The sequence below is a fragment of the Muscardinus avellanarius genome (assembly GCF_963383645.1).
Source record: "Muscardinus avellanarius genome assembly, chromosome: X".
Classification (NCBI taxonomy): Eukaryota; Metazoa; Chordata; class Mammalia; order Rodentia; family Gliridae; genus Muscardinus; species Muscardinus avellanarius.
In genome coordinates this window covers 130272003-130291966 of record NC_137792.1, presented here as the reverse complement: position 1 = coordinate 130291966, position 19964 = coordinate 130272003, and the positions used below count along the sequence as shown (strand labels likewise).

Genomic DNA, 19964 nt, shown 5'->3' with positions numbered 1-19964 from the left:
ACTTGAGGATGCGCTGGTTCACTGTCACTTATGCAAAGGAAATAGTAAAAAAGATTTCAATCTAGGCAGCGAGATAAAAAGCAACAAACATAGGTTCAGAGCAAGTAGTGATATTCATTCATCCAGCTTAAACCTGAAGACTGACTTGGTTAAACATGAGTGTTGATGATACAATACAACATTCAGTATGCAAACTTGGCAGCTGACAGGATTCCCTGGCCACAGAACAAGGTGGGGAGAAGGAATCGTTTACAGAGCATGTTGCCTCTACACTCCAACCAAGTTACTCCTGGCTCTCTGGGAACATCCGCTCGGCCAGTTTGGCCATGAACTTTCCAACTTTCACCTTCACCAAAAAATCATGGTGACTTTCTATTCCCAGGACCTTATCAGCACACACTTGAAATTCTTTTAAAAAGAGAAAAAGTGAACCTTCACCAAACTGATTCTGAGTGGGTTCATTTTCTTCCCCTTGAAAATTGTCATTGATGTTCTCAAAAATAACCAGAAGTTTCAGGATCACCTCTTTGTTCTCTTTTTTATTAAAGAGGGTACCCAGCGAAGATGGCACCTGGGCCCTGAGCAACTCTGCAGTCATGGCTGGATTTTCAGCCAAATTCAAAAGGAGTTTTAAAACCTGAAGTTTGGTTTCTTCATTCCCCGCTGAAAACAAGCGGAAAAAGTCTGCAATGGAATTAGCAAGCATGTGCTGATACTCATTAGTGACAGTCATGTTTGTAAGCAATCTTAGTCCGGCCAGCTGCACAGAGGAGTTCAAGCGAGAAGTGATCGTGTCATCGCACACTTGATTCATGTATATCTTAAGCCTGCGCTGATTTTCAGCATTCACGCTCAAGTTATTGAGGACAATTAAAGCCTTTTCCTTAACAATGGGATCCCGAGTATTAAGGATCTTTGCAACAATTGGGAGACCACCCAGATCACGAATAATATCTCTGTTAAATGCATAAGCAGCGTTGTTACCCAGAGCAATTAAAGCTGCTTCCAGAATGTAAGGCTTTTCTGACATCTCAACCAAACACAAAACTTTCTGGAGCTCCTGAGGGGACAAGACCGTGTCGTCTGAATTGGGGGAAGCCCGTTTCTGGACAGCGCGACGGGCCCGGGTGGCCCTGGCCCTGGCCCTGGCTCTAGCTCTGGTCCCAGCCTCAGTCCCGATCCGGGCCCAAGGTGGGTACCAGACAATGCTCTTGCTCTCATTACTGTCATCGTCGTCGTCAGACCAGTCGTTATACCTGGCCCCAGAACAGTCCCCGGAATCATCCACTTCCCCAGAGCTACCCTCGGCCATTTTCTCCTTGTTCTGTTTCCTTCCCCGAGTCAGTCTGTAAATGCAGTAGCAGGCGCCAGCCCCAATCACCAGGCCTGCGGTCACCCAGCCTACTTTCCTGGCGTAGCCCATGCAATCGTCCCTGACAAGAGCAGGGACCACGGAACAGAGTGGTCACTCAGGGTGGGGAGGAGAGCGGTGGGCCTCGGGTAGGCCTGCAGAGGGTGGTCTTCTCCAGGCAACAACGGCTGATTGCGGGTGGACCTAGAGGTGGAGGAAGGAAACAGGGTTGTAATGGCTCTTTTCTGTGTGCCCCCCCATGCCAAAAAGTGCACAGAAACACAGAAGAATAATGTTCAGATTCTGGGTAAGAAATATAGACTGTTTGCAAAACTCTTCATTCCCCCTAACCCCCCCAACTCCACCCTCTACCCAGAAAAAAGCAACGGAGTGCACAGATTCTGCTGGGGCCTCCCTCACCACAACCTCTGGAGTCTCCAGGGAGTGGCACCCTGGCATTAACCTCCTCCACACAGGCGGCCTGTCCCTCCTTCCCTTCCCTGGAGGTGTGCCACGCCCAGCAATCTTTCCGATCTGCTGGGAGACCAGAAACTGTGAGAAAGGAAGGCTTCACGGTTCGCGGGCCATTCGTTCCTTTCCCGAATCGCCATCCAGGTTGTCGGAAATTATTTTTTTAACGTCACCATGCCATCCCAAACATGCGAATGCCTGCCCCTCCCTATCCCGAAATGGAGGGTTGGAAGGAAAATAAAGTGGGATTGGGTGAGCCAGTTTAAGCCGCAGCAGATTTCCAGCCCCTCCCCCATGCCATGCAGCCCCCACGCCCACACCCACCTCTACCGAGCCCGGAAAACTTCCTCCCTCGCTTCCAGCGGTGCCACCTGCTACAGCGGACCTGCAGGATGACAGATCGAAAATATAGGGACTAAGTGCTTTTGAGAGAGAACGGGTATGAACAACTATCCGATAGGTTGCCTTGCTGTCATTTCCCCCTCCACCCCCCCGCGCGCACACACACACACATACACACACGCGCGCACGCACACGCACACACACACACCCAGCGCACGCCATTTCGCCACGGTCCGGGGAGCGTGAGAAACACGTTCGACTCAGACCTGAACCTAGATCCTCCCCTCTGATTTCCCCCACCTCCACCCTGAGTCCCTCCTAAGGTCCCCAGATGGTCTTACCCTCAAATCGACCTTCACCGAACGGGGTTAATTTCCTTCCTCTTCTCTTGCCTGGCGTTGTGCCGCAACCCACGGAAAGACCGGCCACCCGGGAGAGGCTGGGACCCACCAGACACAGAGCAATGGTAAGGAAGACACGGCCGCAGGCAGAGACGGGAAACAGCCGCTACTGAGCTCTTAGTGGACGGACCAGTCCCCAGAGAACGAAACTCTTTCCTAATTCGGAGGCCTGGTTGTCAACCGTTTTCCACTCCTGTTCCCCTCTCGGGCTTCTGCTGACACATCTGCCAACACCCCCGCCCCCCGTGTCCAGCCTTTCCCCGCCGGCACTGTCCTGGGAGACTGGGGGCCAACACCCAGGCCACGGCTTCCTTTCGGGAATGCGGGCCGTTGGCTCCCTGCAGATTCCCATCTCCCTATTTCTGGGCTCCTCTCCAATCGACCCCCCCACCCCCGCTTACCGATTGGCAGTATCGAAATGGGCCACGGGCGGGACACCCGTCTTGGAAAACGGGCGGCGAGTGGGAGAGACGACCGAGGCGCCCCAGGACCTGAGACGGTCTCCGCCCTCCGCCCTCCGCCACCCCCGCCCCTCCACTTTCTGGAATCTCCCAGGCACTGACCTGCGGGGATCCGGGACGATTTGCTTCTCCTCCTCCTCCTCCTTTCCTCCGCCTCGGACTCGCCCGCCCTCAGGGCAATGGGGAGCTGGTACTCAGACGGGAACAACGATCAGGACAAGAAGGACTTCTGCACACGTCAGCTCGTGGTCACGTGAGAGCTACGTCATCCACCAACTCGGGTCCCTAATTTCCCCTCCCACCAGCAGTGCGGCAGAAGAGGGCCCGCCCCCTCGACTCCCTCCCGGGTACTAGGCCTCTTACTCTTTCTTCTTCGTGAATCCTGTCTCCCCTTAGTTGTGTTTCCCTTCCTCAGATTCCAGAAAGGGACAGCACCCTACCCTGGGGCGACTGGCCACTTGTACTTTTGTGAAAAATTGACTCTTCCTTGCCTGGGCTCTTGGGACAGCAGCCCCTCCCTCCACCTCCCCTCCGCGCAGCTCTTAATGTCTACCATTTCTTCTGAAATCTAGTCCCTAATCTGAAATGAATAAGAAACCAGAAAAGGAAACCTGGAACGAGTCCGTGGTGTTTTTACTTTCGTTACACTCTTTGGTTGTTTTCACTCGGTCCTCCCCCTCCTCCAGTCTGCATTGTTTTTATAAGGAAAAAATACTGTGAAGCGCTTTGCGTTGCACAAGTAAGAGTGGAGGCGGGAGAGTGATGGCGCACGATGGCCTGTAACAGCCCCTCTTCTCACTTGATAGAGTATTAACCACTTCATTCAAAGCAATCTTAATAGCTTCTGGGGCCTCGCACAGAACAGGACCCTGAATGAGCTAATCAGTGTGCCTGAGAAATACGGAGATCTTCTGACCAGGACAATTTTCTGAAAAGTGGAACACCTGGCTTTAGCCTGCATCCATTAGCAAGGAGGCGGCACTGAGCTCTCAAAATCCATGAATAGAAAAGTTTGAGGAGAAATCACATCTGCATAGCCAGGAACGGTAATATAAAAGGGTGTGCACACTGAGAGTGATACACAAAGAACATTACAAAATATACTTGTGTACAACAGAATATATGCCGACGAATTCAGTATAGAGGATTGCTTTGACTAAGACAAATTTGGCAAAATTTAGCATCTAACAATCAGTGTGAAACCTTCCACTGACAAGTTTAACGAACTTAAAAATTTACTTGTGATTTAGCCTTCTTAAAACATAAAAAGGAATAAAATAGCTATATGTCTTCCTTGTGTAACTTGTCGGCTTCCGGTTGCTTGCAACCAAACAAGCTTAACTAATACACAGGACAGAAATGACCAACACAACGAGTAATATGGCTTTGCAGAGCGTCAGATCCTCAGTGAGGCACTCCCCAGTAGTCTGGATGGGAGGTGGCCATCTGAGGTGAACTTTTAAAATCTGCAGACGATATGGAAGTTAACAGAGAGAGGAGACTGAGACCAGGGAGCCCTCCAGGAAAATTCCTATCAGTGTAACTTCTGGGAGGCATTAGTGAGCCATGCATGCAATTTGGTAAACAGAAGCGAAATCAACTAAAGGCTTTTGTATTTAGAGGAAGATCATCTGCAGAACAAAGGCTCAGGAAGATATGAAAAGGAGACTTGGTTGGCAGTCCCAGCCCAGGCACTGTCTGCAGGAGAGGGAATGTGGGCTAACATGAAGGGACACTTAGCTTTCCTTGGCAGAATCATCCCCATAATGTTAGGAGAACTCCGGGCCTCCTTCGCTGAAGGCCGCTTCTCAAGGTGCCCTTGCTCTGACAGCAGATTCACCAAGCAACCTTTAGAGGCTGTGGCTTCCCAAGGAGTAGCTTGTCTACAGATGGACAGGTGGGACTGACAGGAAGCTTGAGTACCCTCGACAGTTGGATTTCGCAGGGCCAATTTGCTTCCCCTGTGGCCTACTTCACAGGGAAAGTTGGGGCCAGCCCCAGGGTTGAACATTCCCATGTAGATTGATCCGTGTCTCTGTGAATGAGAGTCTTTGCTTGCCAGAGGTGTCTGCTCTCCATGTGCAGACAAGATCGGGGTGAGGGCGTGTAGTGCTGAGGACAAGGCCCTGCGCTGCCGGTGCCACCTGGTAGGAGAGCCAGGTGGCCTGGGCTCAGAGGGCCAGCTTAGGCACCGTCAGTTCCTAACTGCGCTCTTCTCAAGTCCGCTTCACATGGAACAAAACAGTTCAAGGGCACCTGCAAATTAACAACACCTGAAACAATTCACATTTCTCTCCTGAGAAAAACAGGAAGTGCATTTTACCTTTTGCACGTCCTATGTTTCCTAAGCCAAAGGAGTGAGCAGTTGTGCCCCAAACGCACAGAACAAAGGCCCTCTTACTAAGACCTGAGCAGAGAGATAAAAGCCTGGAAATAAGCAGTGGACTGTGACATCCTGAAGACACCAACTCTCAGGGCCCCGACCTAGGCCTCTGGAGCTCATCCTGGTCTTTCAGCATCCTTGTTTAAACCAGGCCGGCTGCTGCGGCCTGCCAGCGGAGGCCCTTAGCTAAATCCAGGTCCGCAAAGTGCTATCGCGTTTCCAGATAACAGCCTTCGAGAATGTATTGTTTTCGCCCTTCACGATTCCAGTAGCATTACCATCTATGGCTCTTTTTCCATTTTTGAGTTTGGGGACTTGACAAGTCACCTACCACACGTGGTCACACACTGATTTAAGCCAACCGATTTCTTTGGACAGTGACATCATAGAGACCTTTGCAGGCTCAGAACTTTTAAAAGGTTTGTCTGAGGACTTGCTTAAGCATTTTCCTTTGGGGCTTTTAAAATAGTTGGTCAAGCACATGACATGATGTTCTTAAATAAATATTTGTTGGTGGGTGGATAACAAAGAGCAAGGCAGTTTTAAAATGCCAGTCCTCAGCTGGCAGGCGGGGTGGTGCACACTTGGAATCCCAGGCCTTGGGAGACCGACACAGGAGGGTCACAGGTGTTTGCACAGCCCCAGCAACTTAGTGAGGCGCTGTTTGAAAATGAAAAGTAAAATAGGACTGGGGCGTAGCTTGGAGGGAGGGAGAACGCCCCTGGGTCCAATCCACAGTTCTACGAAAATGCTAGTTCTCAGGTCCCTTGGTAGGTAGGAATTGTGACCAGAATGACAAAGAAAGAAAGGACACAACGGGTTGTCAGGCGCCCGGCACTCAGGAAGTCTTAAAGAGGGAGTGGACTCAAACCAGGAGAGTGCTGACAGACTGGAAGAACGGTGGTGGTGCCGGGCTCTACATGGGAATAATTGGAGGACATACCAAAGGGGGAGACTTTTTACACTAGGAAAGGGAGGGAGGAAGCTTTCGTCCTTGGAGCCTGGCTAAATGTTGCAAAACCGAGTCCATATTAGAGAGCCTGGTGTCTGAACACAACGGGCACCTGCCTTTGTGATGCTTTCTCTATCCCTCAGCTTTTTGTGTGTGCCACACATATTGAAGACAAACAAGAGCCACTTATATAAGGACGTAGCAGCCCCAAACCGAATGAGAAGTTGAATCTAAGTGTTCTGCTCCTAAAGCCTTCAAAAATAGAATTTTCTTGTCTAAGACAAATAAAACATCACAAAAGAACAGTGCAAGCTCAGTGTGATGGTGCAAGCCTATAATCCCAGTACTTGGGAGGCTGACACAGGAGGATCACGGGATTGAGGCCAGCCTAAGTAATTTAGTGAGACCCTCAACAACTTAGCAAGACCTTGTTTCAAAATAAGAAAAAAAAATAAGGGCAGAGGTTTAGCTCAGAGATAGAAGGTCCCTGGTTCAATCTCCAAATATCAAAAAAAAAAAAAAAAAGCCAGTGAAAGAGGATGATGGAATGACGGCAAAACAAAATGAGGCAGAGAACGCGCAAGATAGGGCACAATACTAGGGAATGGGTCTGTGGCATAAACGTTTGGGAAACACTTCCAATATTTGCCGGCAAGGCAATATGGATTCCAGGCTAACCTCCGGAAAGGGCCTCCTGCACAGGGGCCCCTCACCAGGAGGGCCTCTGCTAGCCCGGGTGTCATATTTCAACATTCTAAGAGAGAAGGCTGCTCGCAGGGTCTATATTTAGAGTGTGACTCCCCAGCGACAGGTGGGTGCCTGGGGAGCAACCTCTGCATATTTGGTCCCGAGTCCTGGGATTATCCCGAGGGGCTGGTGCAGGGCGATTGCAAGAAGTGAAAAGGCGCCTTTCTCCAGGTGACTGTTGGAGCTCCCGTTCCTTGTCCTTCAGATTTTGAGGGGAAGAGGCCGGGGCATCGTGGCCGTTCCAGACCCTGGCCGCCACTGCCACTTGGGACATGCAGAACAGCCATCGCTATGGTGACACGCCCTGCACGGGGGTTGGGGGGCAGACGCCAGAGAGCTCTGGCCAGAGTCATGATGAATGTCAATCCCACCTGTCGAGCCCTCTTTCCATCCACGGGAATTCTTTAATTTCTGGAGGACTTATGGGTGGCTTTGTGAAAGGTCGGAATAGATTTTTAAATGCAGCCCTTTGAGAAAAGCGTGCTGATCTGTGAAGTAACTAATTCGTAAAGTTCATCCGAACTTGTAAAATTCCTGGGAAGTTGGGGTCTCTCTGAAGTCTGTCTTTTGAAGCCAGAGTGAAAGCCATTGGTCAGCCTTCTACAAGATCTCAGTAGTCTGACCCGTATTACTAGTACTACTCCGAGTGCAGCCAGGAGGAAGAAAGGGGCCGTGGTTTACTGTCTGTGGTTACAATGACAACACTGACCCTACTACTACAGACTCATCGATCCTTCCAGTTAGAAACCAGAATGAAAGCACACTGGATTTGTTTGTAAAGATATGTTTTAAAACACTAATACATTGTTTGAAAGCTGCAGTATAGAAAAACTGTTTTCAGTGTGGTACAAATTAACTTTGCCAACTGTGAGGCCTTCCTGTCAACTGGAAAATCTTGCTTATGTTACATACATTTTAAAAATTGGATGGGAATTCTTTACTCTCCGAGCGGAAATAGCTTTATTGTATCCTGTGATTACAAAACAGCGCAGCTTGTGTTAATGGAAAGGAGGAACATATTAGAAAAAGTGTGTCCAAATATTAATAAAGTCTCGCTACTATCCGAGCTTCTTTTGTGCCCCTCCACCCCCAATTTTGGTGCAGGAATTAAGGGCGGCAATGCAGGCAGGGAAGAGCTGGGGGAGGGGGAGGAATGCCCCCAAGAAGTGCCCGCAAGTGCAGAAGACCCAGGAAAAAAGGCCCCTTCCTGTAATCAAAGAAAGTCAAATGGAGCCACCGAGGGAGGGTCGCTTCTGGTGTCGGAGAGGAAAAGGCTGACAGGGCCCGGGGCGACCGGGGAGGTCCGGGGCTAGCCGGCGCCTGCCGCGCTGCCGGTGGGAGTGGAATTGGGGGCCAGAGCTCACTGGTGACGTGGCGTCACGTGACCGAGGGCCGCCTAGAGCAGAAGTCCTGCTAGTCGCCTCCGCCTGGGTACCAGCCCCCTCTTACTCTGCGGGCGTGCGAAGGGAGAAGGAAACTAGCTCGGAGCGTGCAGGTCGGTGCCAGGCTGCGCGCTGCTTGGAAAGAGGTGGGGGTGGGAGCGGGCCGAGAGCGCCGCGGGCCCAAGTTGGGACCCATCGGGGCCGGCTCTCTTTCTTGCCTACTTTTTAAATACCTTCCCACCCCTCCCCCACCCTGCCCGAGCCGATTTTACTCGAGAGAAGTGGCGGACCTCAGGCGGGGGCAAGGGGAGTGAAAGGGAATACAGACGATCGGAGGACGGAAAGGTTCCAGGATCCGGGCACCGTGTCCCGGGAGCGGGTCGGTCCACCAAGCACTCGGTCCCTTCGGTTGCCTTTCTGCAGGGCTGCAGGTCGCGGCTCAAGTATTGGCGAGAGACGGAGCGAACGCCTTGCTGGGAACCCGGCAGCTAGCGGAGCGGTGCGAAGGTGGGCTTCGCCTGGGACCCGGGTGGGGGTGGCGGACGAGGGGGCTGGGATCCGCGCGGGCCGGGTCCGAGTCGCCCCCTCCCGGCCCCTTCTTTCTCCACACCCCCTCCCATTTTAGTGCAGGGAAAGGGGTGTGGCGGCCTTTGCTGGGGAAATGGCGGACGACGAGGGGGGCGGGGGAAGTCCGCCTTTGCAAAGTCGGGAGAGGGTGAGAAATATTTTCAACTCAGAGGCCTAAAATTGAGAAAAGCCCATATTGGGACCGGTGTGCTCAGCGGCGAGCCAGCCACGACACTTGCCGTTCTCCATTGCCGCCTACCTGGCTTTCCGTTTGTCCTTAGCCAGGCGGTCCATCTATCCCTGCGAAGGGAGCACCTCCAGAAGGCTGCAAGGAGAGAAGAGGAATTCCCGGACTCTCGCAGAGCTTGCTTGGGGAGAGTGTCTGTGAGTTTTTTTTTTTTTTTTTGGGGGGGGGGGTCGGGTGAAAGGGAAAGCTCCCTGAAGGGCTTCCTGCCCTGCTCAGCTCTCACAGCCTGGGCCTCCTGTCAGGCCCTCCAAGGAGGCCACTGCAATAGAAATGGTGGCTCCTGGGGAGAGATGCCAACCAACAAGGAGTCAGTTCCCTGATAATCCAACTTTCTCAGCAAGAACTCAAACTCCAGTCCACTTGTCCAGCGAGCAGCAGCCCCAGGCACAGCCCAAAGCCCTAATAATCTTTCTCGCCCATAGATCCAGCACAAGAGCTCCGGGGGCCTGGGAGAGGCTGAAGATTACCACTCGGCACCGTTCAGTGTTCGGTCCCTAAGAGTCCTCTTCAGCCAGGTGGAGCCAGGCCCTCCCCTGTCCTGCCCCAAGACTGACACAGACATAGGCAGGCATGGGCCGGGCCCGGGAAGTGGGGTGGATGGCTGCAGGACTAATGATTGGGGCTGGGGCCTGCTACTGCGTTTACAAACTGACCAGAGGAAAGGATGATGACAAGTCGGAGGAGGAAGAGGAGGACCAATGGGATGATGACCTCGAACTGGATGAGGAGGACCCCGAGATCTGGTTTGATTTCACATCTATGGCACGGCCTTGGAGTGAGGATGGGGATTGGACTGAACCTGGGGCCCCAGGTGGCACTGAGGACAGGCCTTCAGGGGGTGGCAAGGCCAATAGAGCACACCCAATCAAACAGCGGCCATTCCCCTACGAACATAAAAATACGTGGAGTGCTCAAAGCTTTCAAAATGTCACAGGTATTATTGACCTCTTCAAGGGTCCCTCTATTCAGGGCCAGATGCTGTTTGCTGAGCCCAAAGAAGCTGGTGTTTCCATTAGCCAGGACCTCAGTAGACACCTGGCCGGCCTCTCCGTCTTTGGAAACACTTCCCCCACCACCCCGAAGTCCTCGGTGCAGGGGTGGGCATTGCGAGGCCCACATAAGCTGAAGGCCAGGAGAGAAAACCAGGGCCAGATTAACATGTACCTCAACCAAGTGTATCTGGAGACCGTGTCATGTTGCTGCAGCTCATTTCTGCAGCAGGCCGGATTAAATTTGTTAATAAGCATGACAGTGATTAATACCATGCTCACCAGGGCCTTTTCAGACCTGGAGTTCCCTTTGCTAGCCCAGAAAAGCAGCTGTGCTGAGGCACAGGCTGTGGAAGCACCGCCCAGGGCTTTGTCAGAAAAGCCAGTGCTGGCCAGGGGGTTGCTGGGCACCCCAATGCCCCTCTCGTTCCCGCCCCTCCCTCTCAGAAGTGGAAACACACAGGTGCTCCTGGAAGCCACCGTCCAGTAAAGAGCCGCGCGGAGGAGCGTGGTACCGAGTCCACCCAAACCCCGGCTGGCTTGCAGAGGAGAGAATCTGCAGTGGGTAGGCGCCCCGAGACCCAGCCCTTGGCGGTCTCCACACATCGCATCCTGGGGGTGACTGACAGTTCCAGGCGCAGAATCGAGAACTGCACTCCCATTGGCCAGGCCGGGGGCCCCCACAGAGCTTCGGGTAACTTATGGTTTTGCAGTCTGTAGGCGACATGCTTGCCCATCCCCGCGCTGTGGCTCTCTTCACACATCAAGGGGGCTGCCCGCTGGGGGTAACTAGGGCCTCCGCTCTCAGCATCGCGGCCCCGCACCCTTGCCGCCTGTGCTGTGGTGGTCCCTTTCTGAGCCGGACGACTTTGCCGGGGTCAGACCCACGGGGGACCCCGCACCCAGAGAGCTTCTGGCCTCCTGGCTGGAGGCCTCTTCCCTTTCCTCTTTCTTCTTCCACAAGGGCTGAGGGATGGCGAACCCGCTGGTCCCCAAAGCGCGCTCCTCTTTTCCCACTGTACTCACCCAACCTACTCCCACCCGAGCCTGCATCTGTGTGTAGCATCAATAAACTTGCCTGTGCTTTGGTTGAAAAAAAAAAAAGAGAGGCATGGTCCTTGTCCTTGAGTTGACAGTGTGCTCCAAGAAAAAGACAGAAAACGCACAGCAAGCCCAGCCAGCCAGCCGACCTGGGCGCCCAGTCCCTGCACTTGCCTCTGATCAGGGTCCCATGGAGGCAGGCGCTGGAAGGGGCTGCTCTGCTCAGGCCTAGGCCCCCAAGGGTTTGGGGTCAGGGTTGGCGGGCAGGGGTGGGGGTGGGGGACGAAAGGTGGGGGGAGCAGGAGGAAGAGGGGCAGGCAAGCCCCTTGCAGCAGGCCACAGAGGTGCCCGCAGCAGAGCGATCCTGGACAAAGGTGTCCCCGGGCCGCCTGCCCCCTGGCCTGGGAGGAAGGCGGGGTCCTTGGTGTTTGCACATCCCGTGGCCATGGTAGGGGGTGGCTCTCTCTGTCACGGTCCTCGCACATCTAGCACGTAATCGTCACAGCAAAGATTGCCACTTGCCCAGCGACCACTTGGCTTCCCCTCCGTCCCCTGTTCACCTGCCTCCTCCAGCGCCCTCCCCGCCTTGCCTGGGCTCCCAAACACTGCCCCCGGCAGGCAGAGCGAGGGCTGGCCTCTGCATCCTGGGGGCCGGGGGAGACCGGGGCTCCTTCCTTCCCCAAGCACGCCCACCTGCCTCGGCTGCGAGCGACCCGGGCCGGGCGGACAGTGGCCAGGGCAGGACAGACACCGAGAGGGCGTGCTGGGCACTGCTAGTCTCCGGCCAGTCCTCCTCTGGGCCCCTGTCCACGTGTCCCCTCCTGGGACCTCGCCCCCCTAGGAGGAAAGAAAGGAAGCGGCCCTGTGTGCTGTTAGCCATGGCTCCTTGGGCCTGGCCTCGCTCCGCCGCGGCCTCGCCGACGTCTCCCGCCCCGCCCGCCTCCCCAGAGCCAGGCTGCCAGCGGGCTGGGGAGGCGTCCCGCGCCGCCGACCCCGGCCTGAAGGCCCGGCTTCCCGGGACCGCAGCTGCTCGGCCGCGGGCGCCCTCTCCTGGCCGCTCTCCCAGGCGGCGGCGGGTCAGGGGCCCTGGGCAGGCGGGGGTGGTCTGCCTTCGCACTGCTCTGCCTTCACAAAGACAGCAGCGCTCTCTACATTCCCCCTCTCCCTTTGCGTGCTGGGGCTGTGTGTCGGGGGGCGGGGGGAGTCACGGCATTCCCGCTTGAACCCTGTGTCTCCTACTGCATGCTCCCCAGGGACTCTGGGGAGTCCTCCAAGCAGAATGGGGTACACTGCCCCTTCCCAGTTTCTGGAACCTTGGATGGGTGCCGATTGCCGTGGCCCGCGGCCCCTTGCCCCCGCCGCGGCGTCCTGGCTCCCCACCACCCTGCTCTCCACCTGCTCTGATGGGCTATCCTTCTCCCCAGGACGCCACAGCTGGGCCTGCGCATCTGTTGTCCGCAGGTTTTCTGCCTCCTCTTCTCAGTCCAGCGAGTCCTGCCGCCACTGTCCTCAGCGCCTGGGCTCTCAGCACCACAGAGGCACAGGCTGCTCTCTTTCCTGGCCTCTTGCACACTCCCCAATTCCAAATTTCCCATTTTGGCCGTTGACCCTGCCTCCTGGCACTGGAGCCTTGCAGGCCCAGGGGACCCCTAATTGGGGGAGGGTCTTAAAGAAGTGCTGCACACCTCCCCAGCAAAGCCTCGGCATCAACATGTCTCCACTGCAGCCACAGCCTCTGCCCATGGCTGCCCCCCCCCGCAGACACGCCTCCCTGAGGGCAATGTGCAGAGGGAGGCAGGGGAACAAGAAGGAGGAGAACACAGGTAGCCCAGGGCTGGATTGGGACACCGGGACATAGGTTTTCAGTGCTGGCTACCCCCTCCCCCCACAGGTCATACAAAATAAAAACAGTGCTGGACTGCCAATCCCCAATCGCACCTGCTTGCTGCAACCACAGGGCAGTCTTCCAGAGCTTCCCCATGGCAAATACTCATCAAGGGCCTCCAGGGGGACCTTGGCACACTGCAGGTGAAGGTTCCTGCCTGAAGGGCTGAGCTGACTCTCCTATACACCTGCTGCTCCACAGAGGGCCAGGCTCTGCCTCCATCCATCTCAGGCGCCTCTCCATGCTACCTCCTGGCGCCTTCTCCGCCTGCCTCCTCTCCTGGGGATGTTGTGCTTCAAGGTCTCCTGCCCCCGCCCCCAGTCAGTGCACACCAGGCCTCCCAGCAGCCTTCCTGCTGGCCCCTCCAGGCCCAAAGCCTGCATCTTCGCCAGCCCGGGTGTCCCTCTCAAAGCAGTAAAGGGAGTTATCCGCTCCCTTTCTGGTGGCGCCCATGTCCCCGCACAGTCCTCGTCAAGGCAGGCTGGCGGCTGGGGTGGGATTTGCTCGGGGTAGCCTGAAGCAGGTGGGGAGCTCTGGTGGTTCAGGTCAAAACCACCTTCCTAAGCTCTTGTCACACACTGAACTCATATGTTGCAAATGGTTTCTTTTACTCAATTGTGTATGGGAGTTATCTTTGAGTAGGCAGAACATTTGAGTTCTCTGTATCAGTCAGTATTTTCCTTTAGGATGTATGTATACACATATACATATATGTGTATATGCAAAAATATAAAAATAAATTTTCAAAAATCTTTGGTGGAGCCGGGCATGGTGGCACAAGCTTGTAATCCCAGCATTTGGAAGGTGGAGACTGGAGGATTGCGGTTCAAGACCAGCCTCAGCCACTTACTGAGGCCCTTCGCTTGCAACTCAGAGAGACCCTAAACAAAATAAAGAATAAAAATAGAGGCTGTGGGTGTAGTTCAGAGGTACAGTGCCCCTGGGTTCCATCCCCAGTACCACAAAAAAAATCTTTGGTGGTTGTTTGTTCATTTTGTGCTTTGTTTATTTTTTTACTAGAACAGTCTTTCTTATCCTAAGGTCATAAGAATAGCAGTTGCCTATTTCCTACAAACACAATATCCTGTTAGAGTTAGAGCCTTGGTTCACCTACTGTGTGTGTGTGTGTGTGTGTGTGTGTGGTGACTGTTCATCATAAGTAGTTTCAGGTAGATTTTCTTCCTTAATTTTCTCTAAGTGTATAATTAATTATACTAATGTTATTTATTGTAGAACTCACCCTTTATGTTTTGATTAATATTAAATTCGGTTTACGAATTAAATTAGCAAAGCTTGTCATCTTTGGAGTTTTCCATCTACTGCTTAGGCCTTTTTGTTACCTGTCATACTTTTTAAAGTTTCTTTTTGGGAGAGTTATCTGTGTCTGTGTGGACTTGGTCATCCCTGGGCCCACAGTCTGCTATTTTGACTTTGTCATCCAATCCTACATGCCAGCTCACTAGATGTATCTGCACCTTCTGCTTTATTTTTGCTGGGAACAGCAATAAAAAATAAATGCTTCACCACTGCTACTCTCAAAGAGGAGGGACAGGGAAATGGGCAAGGCATTTGCTCCAATTGTTCCGTAAATTCTCTCTTCCCAGAACTCTAAAGGCCCTTTCTCTTCTTTCATTTCACTTATATATTTTTCCTCCCTTCCCCCCACTTCTCTGGCAATGGAGGAGTCCAGACTAGTTTTTCTGGTTTTATTCAATCATGCTTTTTTTTGATTCCTGGCAAAGCTGCCATTAGTGTAGCCATTAGTATTTTACTGTCCTTTGTTCTTGTCTATCTGGATGGGGGATAATTTTGAAGGAAGAAAAGGCAATTTGATGGCTCAATTTACTGCCACAAACCCTCCCTCCGAACAATCCCCCTATGGATCAATATTTGCATTTCTCAAAGATCAGCTGTCGAGGTGTACATTTGTATCCAGGTTCTGTGCTTTTCATTGTCTGGGCCTTTCATTTGGGTAGTCGATAATGTGCCGATGTCTTCAGCTGGGAAGAGGAATGGAGGAAGCTAAGTGATGGGAGATGCGATCCCAGCCTCTTCTGCGCACCTGAGCTCTCCCATGGTGGACTGGGCACTTTTGTGGTTTGCATTTATAGACATTTATGGACATGGAGAAACTATCCCTGGTGCTCTGCGATTATTTGCCAGGAGTTTGTTCCTAACTCATACCCACTCCCATGGCGGGTTTCGGTCTTGGAACTGATTGGAGGCAGGTGACACGAGGCTGGCAGGCTTTTGTGTCCTCGCTTCACTTCCCAAAGTCCCTTCGATGGTAGCGAGATCTATGTATGCTCGGCATCTTCTAGAGCTGGTTTCAGATATGTAATGGGAGGCTTTGGAAGCTACTTAAACTCTACATTTATGGCTATGAATCTTAAAAATTAGTTTTGAGAACTTAAAATTTTCTCCGTAAGGTACAGGCGGTACCTTGCTTCTATTTGTGTGAGGTTACTATTCAAATTACCTAATCTTAATGGTGAATACTGAGAATGTTCAGGGACACAGAGGACCGAGTCGACAACCAAGACATTGCCCTATCTGTTCACTTTAATCCTCACAGGGATAGAACAGGGAAAGGTGCTATGTCTCATGAATCTCACATAACATGGTGTCTAGAAGGCCGTGCAAAAGTGGTCCAATAATTCTTATTTTATCTGAAATTCCAGTTCATTTTAAAAAATAGGTAACACATTCTAGTGACTCAAATTTAAAAATATAACAACTGGAATACATTGAAAAATCTACCAGCCAGGTATGGTGGAGTGTGCCTGTAATCCCAGCTACTTGGGAGGCTAAGGCAGGAGGTTCTCAAATTGGAGGGCAGCTTGGGCAATTTACTGAGACATTTCTCCCAATTATTGCACCATTATGCCTGTTCTGTAACCATAATCACCAAATTTTTTTGGTCTTAGCCCTCAGTTTACATACATTTGACACTAATTGCCATGCTTTTGCTGTGGATTCTCTTTCCTCCAGGATTTTGCCATTTTGGCCTTCATCTCTAATTGTTCAATTTTTTTCTACATTCTTCCCTGAGGCCAGACAGTCCACATTTCATCTTCTTCTCTTTCCATCTTTCTTGAGCCTTGCTTCATTGAAACCTTCAAGGTCATATGAAGTATTTGGTAACAATTTCCATCCACTCTATGATAACGTTTTTCAGATGAGTTTTCTCTACTTGACATCCATTTTTTCATGTCCCCAATCTTCTTTCTTGTATTACCTGTGTTTATCTCATGCCAGTTTCCTTTCTCTTCTCTGCTTGTAAGGAGTATTATGTTTTCCCGAGACAGTTATTTGCAGAAGTTTCATCTGGGACAAGGGTCGCCGTTGTCTTCCCTGATAACCAAGCATTCTTTAAGAGGTGGCCGTAAGAGCTAGCTAGAGCGGCGCATGCCTGTAATCTTAGCACTTGGAGGGCTGAGACAAAAAGGATCGCGGTTCAAGACCAGCCTCAACAAGTTAGTGAAACCCTGGGCTTAGCAAGTCATTTCAAAGTAAAAAAAAATAAAATAGGGCTTGGGGAGGGGTCAAAGATAGAAGGCCCCTGGGTTCTACCCCCAGTGCCACATTTAAAAAGGAGAAAGGAGATAGCTGTGGTGTCTTGAAAGCATAGCCTCTTCTCTTCCTTGCTCCTCAGGAAAAGTCATCTCTAGAGCTACAAAGGGGACAGATTACTTCTTGCAGATATGACCCATCTCTGTGAATTCTTCTTTATCCCAATCTTGATCTGCTTCTCATAACCCAACAGGGTCCATCAAAGTTCCTGCTGTCAACTCTGTGCATGCTTCTTATCTCTAAGACATGTACAGTCTCTCCTCTTTCTGGCATTTGCTGTTGTCTAGTGGCTGACTCAGGAGGGAAGCTAGACAGACTGTCAAGCATAAAACCAATTTACAAACCCGCAGAGACACTCTCTGTGAAGGAGTCAGAGCCCAGTATATTGAGAGGCTTGGTTTGGACAGGCTCTCTAGTTGGGCTCAGAAAGGCAAACATCTCATCTGCCAGCTTTCCTGACCGTTTCTCACACAAGGTACAGCGAGCAAAGGATTTCACAATCAACAGTTTCTTCCTGTCCTTGGGACTGAGCTAGTGCTTACCGGGAGAAAAGATGGATGACATCAAAGGTACTTAAATCCCACCCCATTGCATCTTCAGTTGAAGTTGCTTTCCATTATTAATTTTCATAGCACGCATCACATGCCATTGTGTTTTCTCTCTCCTTTGACTGTGTTTCCTGGTAGACGATAAGCTCTACGAACACAGGATAGCCTATTTTGCTTACTATTGAATCTCCATCGTCTCTCACATAATTACTGCTCAGAGTCTACTCAGTTTGATCATCCAGCATGCAAGCTACAGTTCTGGTTCTGGACAAGAGACTGTGTTTCTCTGAGCAATTTGGAAATAGCTTCAATAAATGTTTATTATTTTTGCACAGATAAAAATTGCTTTTGAAATATGTGCATCTACATTTAGAGTATGGTTCTAATTAATATAAAATAGAGATGTATGAAAAAGGCTGGAATGTTCTATACTCGGCATCTTGATGTCTCTTGGGAGCCGGTTCTCAGGCTTCTTCTCTCTCCAGACATTTCATCCACGGCTACAGCATCAATTACCACTAAGATCTTAACGACTCCCGAGTCTATATAGTTCAACTTTGAGTTCAATATTATTTTTTTAGTAGTGAGGATTGAACCCAGGGCCATTCTGACCTACAGCCCCAGCCCTATTTTATTTTTTATTTTGAAACAGGGTCTCACTAAGTTGCTGAGGCTGGCTGTGAACCTGCGATTGTTCTGTCTCAGACTCCCAAAAAAATACTAATTCATTTGATGACCATAGGTTCCATATCCTAAAGATATGTCATGCTCGAAACATTTGAAATCAGAATCATCATTTTCTGGTCCTATACCAAAACTGTCCCTCTCCTGTATTCCTGTCTCAGTGAACACAACCACCATTCACCCAGGTACACATGCTGGGCCCCAGTCTTTACTTACTCCTTTTTCCCCTTCCCTGCATTGCTAGCTTGTCACCTAGTTAATTCTTAATACGTGCTAATATTTATCAGACCAATACACACATGACAAAACAATTGGTATAGAATTTATGATGAAAACAGTTGCTTCTCCTACTCTTCCATAGGCTCAGTACCACTTTCTAGAATGGAAAGTTTTCTTAACTTTTCTGATGTTGGCTCCTTCTGATGCAGTGGTTATCAACTGAGAGTGAGTTTGATCCCCAAGGAACAGTTGTGTCTGGCTACATTTTTGATTGGCACAACCAGAAAGAAGGGTGCTATTGGCCTTCTTGTGGGTAAACAGTAGGGTTCCTACAATACACAGGACAGTCCCTGGCCCCAAATGTTTATAGTTCTGAGGTTGAAAAACCTTGTGTTTGTGCTGATGTTCAACGTTCCAAAAACATACTTCTATCTGCAGTGATCTTTTGTGTTAACATAGGACACTTCCAGTCCATTTGTACTATCATCCTTCCACCCTCTCTCCTATTCTCAACATTTACAGTGTTATTCTTTTAGTTGAACCTAGTTACAGTCCACAAATATCTCTTGAGTACTAATGTGTACGTGGCAGTTATTAAAAGGATTTAGAATTCAGGAAGAAGCAAGACAGAGATAACCTTTATTAAGTTTGCTTTCTTTTGAAGGAAATAGACAACAAAAATTAAAATAAATAAGGGAGCTGGGCATGGTGGAACACACTTATAATCCCAATAATTAGGAGTCTGAGACATGAGGTTTGCAGCCAGCCTCAGCAATTTAGTGAGGCTCTCCACATCTCAGTGAGGCCCTGTTTCAAAAGAAAAAGCAAAGCCAGGCGTGGTGACACACCCTTGTAATCCCAGCATTCGAGAGGCTAAGACAGGAGGATCGCGGTTAGCAGACAGCTTCAGCTACTTAGTGAGGCCCTTTGCAACTCAGTGAGACCCGGTTTCAAAATAAAGAATAAAAAATAGGACAGGGGGTGTAGCTTGGAGGTCAAATGCCCCTGGGTTTCATCCCCAGTACCACAAAAAGAAAAGAAAAAAAACTTAAAATAGAGCTGGGGATGTAGCTCAGAGGTGGAATGTCCCCGGGCTCAATCCCCAGTACCACACCCCAGTAACACAAAATAAAATAAGGTAACTACACTCAACATAATTTTAATCTTACAAACTATCACCAGTATTTATTCACTTTGCACATAAAATGAGGGTAAAATCTCGATTGTTTTTTCTTATGCTGTTTATCTACTTCCAAATCTCATTTTTTGTATTTATTTATTTTTAATGGTTTTTTAAAAATTTTTTATTGGTGCATTATATTCATACAACTTATTGGGGTAAAAAAACTTGTGTGTACGAACATGTACTCATCGCTGATTTAACCCCTACCCAATTCCCACCCCATTCCCTCCCCGTCCCTCCCTCCCTTGCTTGGCTTAGTGATTGACTTCGATATGTTTAATAAGTTTTTATTGGTGCATTGTAATCAAACATCACAATGGAATACAAGACTTGTGTGGATATCCAAGTACACATCATCCAATTAGCCTTTGTCCAATCCCTATCCCATTCCCTCCCGCTCCCTCAATCCCATGCTCGATTTAGTGTTTAACATTGATATATTTATGTACATCTTATGTTTTAATGAGATTCCATCTTCCCCCTTCCCATCCTCTCTGATTGGTCACCTTAATTGTTCCTCCAAAGGGCACTTTCTTCC

At 50.6% G+C, this 19964-nt stretch overlaps 2 protein-coding genes across 2 annotated transcripts; one reads left to right on the top strand and one right to left on the bottom strand.

Annotated features, from left to right (window-relative positions):
- Window positions 1–283: 283 nt before the first annotated feature.
- ARMCX3 (armadillo repeat containing X-linked 3) lies at window positions 284–1423 on the bottom strand (the record flags this gene model as incomplete). Its single annotated transcript, XM_080718351.1, has 1 exon — window positions 284–1423. The coding sequence occupies one exon, from the start codon at window positions 1421–1423 to the stop codon at window positions 284–286; it is 1140 nt and encodes a 379-aa protein (XP_080574477.1).
- Window positions 1424–9874: 8451 nt separating this feature from the next.
- ARMCX6 (armadillo repeat containing X-linked 6) lies at window positions 9875–10783 on the top strand (the record flags this gene model as incomplete). Its single annotated transcript, XM_080719035.1, has 1 exon — window positions 9875–10783. The coding sequence occupies one exon, from the start codon at window positions 9875–9877 to the stop codon at window positions 10781–10783; it is 909 nt and encodes a 302-aa protein (XP_080575161.1).
- Window positions 10784–19964: the final 9181 nt, after the last annotated feature.